Source organism: Chroicocephalus ridibundus, chromosome 3, assembly GCF_963924245.1.
Source record: "Chroicocephalus ridibundus chromosome 3, bChrRid1.1, whole genome shotgun sequence".
Classification (NCBI taxonomy): Eukaryota; Metazoa; Chordata; class Aves; order Charadriiformes; family Laridae; genus Chroicocephalus; species Chroicocephalus ridibundus.
The window spans coordinates 26,944,703-26,951,592 of record NC_086286.1 but is presented as its reverse complement, the minus strand read 5'-3'; the positions used below and the strand labels follow the sequence as shown (position 1 = coordinate 26,951,592).

The window sequence follows — 6,890 nt, the reverse complement described above, 5'->3', positions numbered from 1 at the left end:
AGGACACTGTACAAGGAGTGGAGATACCAAACAGGGATTTGAATTGCAGCGTGGTAGTCGGGAAGACCGGGCGCTGCAGCATCAAACATCCAGGCTTTAAATCCTTCAAGCCCTCACTTGCCAGTACTACAGCGAGGGATGTGATCTATGTATCTAAATTGTAGCAAGTTTCTAATTTTCTTAATTCTTTATAGAATCACAAACATCAAACTGTTTATTCTTCTGCCAGCCCAGAATGTTTTCCCATGCTATATTTATAGCACGGGGAAATCACATAATTTGAACATTTCCTATTTATTCTCTCCTTCCTATAGGCTAACAATGTCAGTTTATTATTTTTAAGTCAGAAAGACGAAGCCTACGTGTGCTGATTTTCCGAATAAACATTTAAAACAGCAAGCAGAGAAACTCCAGAAGGTGGGGAAAAAAAAAAAAAGGAAAAGGAGGAATCTTTTCTCGGCAGCTGTAAGCCGATCCCCCCAGCTGCAGCCCTGACCCTCTCACAGCTCCCCCCCGGAGCAGCGCCGGGCATGGGCAGTTATTTAACCTCAGTGCCTTAAACTCTTCCCACCGACTTCCATTTAACCAGCCCACCGAGGCGCCGGCTGACGAACTTGCTCCCCGCCGTCAGCCCGGCTACCCGCGGTCGAGCGGGGCCCGGGGCCTGGAGGCGGGGCCGGGCCGGGGCGGCCGTCTGTCCCGTCCCGTCCCCCCTCCCCTCGGCGGCATGGCGGGCGGCGCGGCGCGGCTGCTCTTGGCCGCCCTGCTGGGCGCCTTGCCGGCCGCGGCCGAGCGGGAGCTGCGCTTCAGGCCGCCGGCCGAGGCCCCCGTCCGGCTCTTCACCGAGCCCGAGCTGGCCAGATACGACGGGCAACAGGTAGGGGCGGGCGGGAGGCAGAGCCGCGTCGGGGCCCCCCAGCCTCCCCGGCCGGGTCTGTACAGCCGCCGGGCCGGGGCCGGTACACCAGGGCCCGTGGGGCGTCCGGGCGCCGCACCGCACCGCACAGCCCCCGGCGGTGCCTCCGTCCCTGCTGCTCGGTGCCCTGAAACCACATTAGAACTTGGGTTTCTCCTGCTGTGCTGCTGTGCTATTCCCTCTCTCCCAGTAAATACGGGATAACTTGCTTTTTAGGCATTCGCCAGAAGTCTGTTGGCGTTGTTGTGTTGCTAGCCTGATATTCATTTGTCCTGCTGGCAGCTGCTGCTTTTGGTCTTTTGAGGTTGCGTACAGACAATTAGATGGCATGTTCTGATTTTATTCGTTGCCTGCTTGACAAGGCACTCATGCCAGTGAATTTCAGATTAACATAAATTGGAGCCAAAGTAATTTTCTCTGAATAATTAATTAAACCATGTATTTAGACCCTCTTTTTCCCCTACAAGATTATAGAAATAACAAAGCAATTTCAACTTAACATTTTTTAGCTTTCTGTGATGCAGAAATCTCAGCAGAAGATCATATTCAAAACAATAAGGTCCTATACTGATAAACATCTGTCTTCTCTTTTGAAAAACTTGCTGGCTGACCTTCCCAGGGTCTTCTCTAGGCACTTCCAAGAAACTAACCCGCATCTGACTAAAAATACATCTTGTGGATGAAAGACAAAGCAGAAGCACTGCCTTATTAAGTAAAACAGATGTCAGCAGATCAGATTTGTCTGTGTTTATGTATTTATCTGTTGTTGTCTTAATCAAATAAAGAATGCTGTTGGCCAAACACCCTTTTATCTTGGGCAATATCCATCTGCATTAGGAATGGAAAGACGCAGTTGATCATCTTCTAGCAGACAAGCATGCAGACGAGAGGTGACTTGCAAGAGGGACGTCTTCTGTGATTGTGATGTTTATGTTAAAAAGATTCTCTCATTCTATATGCTTAAATTCTAAAAAAAAATAATCAGGGACAGTTCAAAGCACAAGCAAGAACTTTCAAGAGAGATAATGTGTATGCTGGTATACACACACAAACAAGAGAAAACATATAACAGATAATAATTTAATTCTCTTCTTTGTGTCCTGAGTGCTTATGAATTTCATAGCTAAAACTAATTGCCTTTTGCCTGCGCTTAAGTGTTGAGGATATATTGATGGCTTTCTTTCCAGGAAGGACAGCCCATTTACCTGGCGGTGAAGGGAGTAGTATTTGATGTCACTTCTGGAAAAGGTGAGTTTGCTTCTCCTCTGCCATCTGCTTTGTTCTCATGCTATTATTCGGTCATTTATTTTTAAATACTCCCAATGTATTAGAAGCCTGCAGTTCAATTGCAACAGAAAGAATATACTTTTTTTCTTTTTTTAAAAAAATCGATTTTCCTCCTCTGACACCTCCCCCACTCAGGTTTTGTCTAGAATTTACACTGGTTTGAGATTACAGTACACGTAGACAGACAAACCAGTGTAGTCCAGTTAGCTTGGGTGCTGACAAGAAATGCAGAAGATACCTGCCCAGACCCCTGAGTCCTCACCAGATGTGGGGTCAGGCCACACGCAAGCCGGCACTACAGCATTTTATTGCACTGGGTACATGAACTGACCACATCAAAGTGAACTTGGATGTCCTTGTATTGCACTACACAGAATCAGCATTGCTGCAGCTTCATCTTTTCCTTTTGTGCTGGTGGTTGCCTACCCGTGCTGTCCAGTGGCCTGGTCAAAACTCTTGGAAGAGTTGACTGTGATTTTGAAAGGAGAGTGGGGGGCTAAGTAATTTTTTTCTCTTTTAAAATTTTCTTTTTTAATGAGGTTTCTTGTCTCATCATTTACACCTAAACCTTTTATTTCTGTATTTGCTCTTTGTGCCTTCCCTAAGAACTACAGATGTTTTAATTTGAAGTCCTGCTACTTAATCCAGATTTCCTGTAAAATGTCTGAAGGTACCATGGGGGTCCTGGACACTTGCCGTAATGTCATCACAAGCAAACTAATGGCTTGTTGCTTTGTACTAAGCTTGTTAACGCAGCTTGTCTGGATGTACGCATTGGCTGATCTTCAAAACCTAAGTTAGACAAGGCTTGCCACTGCAAAGTCTGGAGTCTACAAACCTCTCATGAGAATGTAAAGCGCAGCTCCCTAAATAATAGGTATATTTTAAGACCGCAGTATAGGAGTTCAACGGTTGTATTTTGTAACCCCACCCTCTGTTGTCTTTTGTTTTGGTTTGGGTTTTTTTTTAAAGACAGGGTTATATTATAAAAAAGCAGGAAATGAAAAGTCAGTTTTGGAAAGAAGAGTCTTAGACTTGAGCTGTTTCTTTCAGTTCACTGACAAGTATAACAGGTTGGTGAAAAGTAGAGGCAGACTATATGCTGTACATTGTCAGATCATCGCTGGATTATTTTATTTTTTTTTAATCTGACAGAATTTTATGGAAAAGGAGCCCCATACAATGCTTTGGTTGGAAAAGACTCAACAAGAGGAGTTGCAAAGATGTCTCTGGATCCAGCAGATCTTACACATGATATAGTAAGAAAATAGACTGTTTAATTCTGTTTTGCAAAGTTATATTCTTTTGAAAGATGATGAATGATAAAATTAAAATATTTGTGTTAATTTATGCGATTCACATCTGTCAAAATAAAATTAATTAATATTCTTTAAATACATAAAATGGATATGCATTTACTGCTCATGAAAGGTACAGTGTTAACAGCCTTAAAGAGGAAAGTTTTTAATCTGTGGAATAAATACAATTTACATAAGCATATAAAGGGGAAATTACCTGCTGTTTAAAAAGATGCTTCCAAAGAGAGTAAATCACTTTCTTTCCCAGTTGATTTAGTGTATCCTGTGTCACTGACATGACGGTGGATGCTATCTCTGGCAGTGACTTGTTGCTTGTTTGAGGTGTGATTTACTTATGCAGGGAAAATGAAGGGAGATTAACCCTCGTTTGTTTGACCTGAATATATTAAAGTTTTGTCAGGACTGAATTTGAAAGAAAAGAATAAAATTACAGGCTATACTATCAACTTTGTTAATCATGCTCTGCAAAGTAAACCCAAAAGCTAACCCTAAGCTTTATAGCAATTAATAAAAAAGAAAAATGCATGTAAATATCTGTATTTTTATTTCTTTGAGACAGGACTTTTCATTTTCATATTTCATTTAGACAGGACTCACAGAAGAGGAACTGACGTCCCTGGATGATATCTTCAATAATGTTTATAAGGCCAAATATCCAATTGTTGGCTATACTTCTCGAAGAATTCTGAATGAGGATGGCAGCCCCAATCTAGACTTTAAACCTGAAGATCAGCCACATTTCAACATTAAAGATGAGTTTTGAGGAACTTTTTTGAACCTAGAGAATGCCTGGGGATAGAATATTGGATTGATTCTCTGTTTTCTGGAGTTCAGTACAAAAATTAGCTATCATAAGTAAGTTTTCTGTTTAGAAAATATCTATGTGCGTACACACATAGTTAACATAGCATTCTTCCTTCCAGGAAACAAATAGATCTGTATTAGTGTCATACACTTGGGCTGTTTTCTCTGAATTACGGGAATTTTTTCATATGAAAGTTCTTTCTGCCTGGATTTCTCTGTTTACAAGTGTGTAATGTACAGTTACATTCCTTAGAAGAGATAAGGAAGTTTTTAATAGTTGAAACATGACTGGTCTTTTTGTAAATCCCAAGTTGTTTCCCACTCCTTGGAAAAGTGAGAATACGTTATCTGAATGAGTTTACATCAATTCTCTGTGCTTCAAGTGAGGGTAGGTTATCACATGTACAAACGGGTGTAATGGAGGCTTACATTTTAAAAAGCATTGTGGGATTTAATATTTGATAGGTTTGAGAATACCGGATGTAAAACCACTCAATCTCTTGAAATACAGTTACTGTGGAGTATTTATGCAAAGCCTACAGCTGTAAACCAAGAAAAATAAATCTTTTTTCCCCATGAGAACTACTGTGACATTTTAAGTAAGACTATTATTATGTTAGTTTTGAATAAATGACACTTTTAATTTTTTTAAATAATTATAGAAGATGTCATCTATATTAGATTATGATGATTTCCTTCTAGCTTCCTCCACTCTTTCTCTGACAAAACCCGGAAATGATAGCCCCCTGTTTACCACATACTCTTACAACACAAGTTTATTATAGTAGTTCAGTATCCTGTGGATATTGTTAGCATCTTTATATTGACAATTTCAGCTCTCACTTTTAATTTCTGTTATTTTTAATTTGTTCTTACTCTGACTTCATCATTCCTATTGCAAAGCAGCGTGCATTCGTATGTTCCTCTTGCTTTTAACCTAATATAAAACTGCAGATCCTGTAGGATCTGCTAGGAAAGCAGACCCCTTTTATCAGGTTTCTCTGGCAGTCTTTCAGCAACAAGAGGACCGTAAAAGCATGTGTGTCCTGGTTTGAGATAGAGCAGAGCCAATTTCCTTTTCAGTAATTTTACTTTTCAGTTAAGTCTCTTCTAACTAAGTATGGTGTTTTTTTCAGACGGTGTCTGCTTTCAGAGTGATAAGGTCTGATGTTTATAGTTAATGCCAAGGAATGGTATGCAGAGAGGTGCTTGCTTACACTTACTGCTGTAACAGCCAAGGTTAACTAACTCTGTTGTGTGCCCTGTTGGAGGGTTGGAAGCAGAAGAGCGTAGAGGGGTTGCATCTGCGGGGAGGAGAGGACAGGACAGGTGACCCAAAACTGACCAACAGGGTCCTCCATCCCATCTGCCCCATGCTCAGTATAAAAGCTGAGGGATCAAAGGGGTCAGTCTCTGCCTTTGATCCTGATCTGTGCGTTCCTGACTCCAGTTCCCAAACCCAGTTCCTGTCTGTCACCAAGTCCAGTCTGGGACTTTCCCAGTGGCTGCTGGTGACATTCTTGCCATCCTGGGAGCTTGATATTGGTTTTGTGTATAAGGTATAAATTTCATTATTTTCTTATTAATATTATTATCTTTTCTTTTTATTATATTTAATTAAAGTAGTTGTAGTTTCTTTTTCAACCCTAAGTCTCTCACCCTTATTCTCTCTCTTCTCTTCTGAGAGGGGAGAGAGCTTAAAAGAGAGCATCTGTCATTTGTTTAGTGGTAAGCCCAGCCTAAACCATGACAGATTTATTAGTGCCCAACGTGAGGCAGGAGCAGGGCTCTGACAGATTGCCTGAATAGTTTGAATTCCAGCTTGCTCAGCTGAGAGAGTATCGGATTTTTTCCTCTGAGAGTCCTGAGGGGTTTGAAATTAAAACAGGCAGCTCACATCATGTTGTTCTCGAGCAAAATATTATATCGTGTCTTTACAGAGTTTTGTTTAAAATTAGTTGATGCAATGCTGCTTAACCTGCTGTATGTGTTGTGCTATTATTCATTTGTGCATTGTGTTTATTTGTGGTGGTTTGGTTAGGAGTGCTGGGCAAAACATGCTATTTGGCTATGGTTTTTTACTGCTATTTATGCTGGAATAAACTGGGCCACGACTATACCTGCACACGTCGGGCGTCACCTAGTGGATTTTGTTACTGATTACACGTTTAATTTTACCTTGGGAAAGTTTACCTCTTCTTTTTATCACAAGGTGACACCACTAGAGCTTGGGGATTTTGGAAATGATTGTTATGTCCTCAAAAATCGTGATTTCATTACTGACTCTCCTGAATGTGTTTCAGGGGCTTTATATTATACTTTGGTGCAGGAGTAGGTGTTATAAGACATGCGCTTGCTGCTGCTGAAATCCCACGAGCCACTCTGCCACCAGTACTGACCAGTACCGCCACTACTCCAGCTCCAACAAGAAGTTCATTTTCTTCCCTTTCCCCTTATACCAAAGACCAGCTCACGTCAGATGGCACGGGAGAGAATTCTTTTGACGAAGATCCAGGAGAGGGTCCTTCTAAAACAGGTAAAGGAAAGGGTTCTTCTAAAGTAGA

General features: G+C 41.4%; 1 protein-coding gene and 1 long non-coding RNA gene across 2 annotated transcripts in view; one reads left to right on the top strand and one right to left on the bottom strand.

Annotated features, from left to right (window-relative positions):
• Positions 1-681: 681 nt before the first annotated feature.
• Positions 682-6,451, top strand: NENF (neudesin neurotrophic factor). The gene is made up of 4 exons (XM_063328495.1): positions 682-877; positions 2,104-2,164; positions 3,359-3,462; positions 4,109-6,451. Exons 1-4 carry the CDS (start codon positions 728-730, stop codon positions 4,283-4,285), a joined length of 492 nt encoding a protein of 163 aa, XP_063184565.1. The 5' UTR covers positions 682-727; the 3' UTR covers positions 4,286-6,451.
• LOC134512776 (uncharacterized) overlaps positions 3,648-6,890 on the bottom strand; it is a 70,860-nt gene continuing 67,617 nt past the window's right edge. The window contains exon 12 of the long non-coding RNA XR_010070234.1: positions 3,648-3,898. This is a non-coding gene — a long non-coding RNA (uncharacterized LOC134512776). The remainder of the gene's footprint in view (positions 3,899-6,890) is intronic.

Excerpts from the sequence above, each read along its gene's own strand:
- NENF (XM_063328495.1), top strand. The coding sequence starts at position 728 with ATGGCGGGCGGCGCGGCGCGGCTGCTCTTGGCCGCCCTGCTGGGCGCC. Across the intron at positions 878-2,103 it reads CCAGATACGACGGGCAACAG|GAAGGACAGCCCATTTACCT; the intron begins GTAGGGGCGGGC and ends CTTTCTTTCCAG. Across the intron at positions 3,463-4,108 it reads CAGATCTTACACATGATATA|ACAGGACTCACAGAAGAGGA; the intron begins GTAAGAAAATAG and ends TATTTCATTTAG.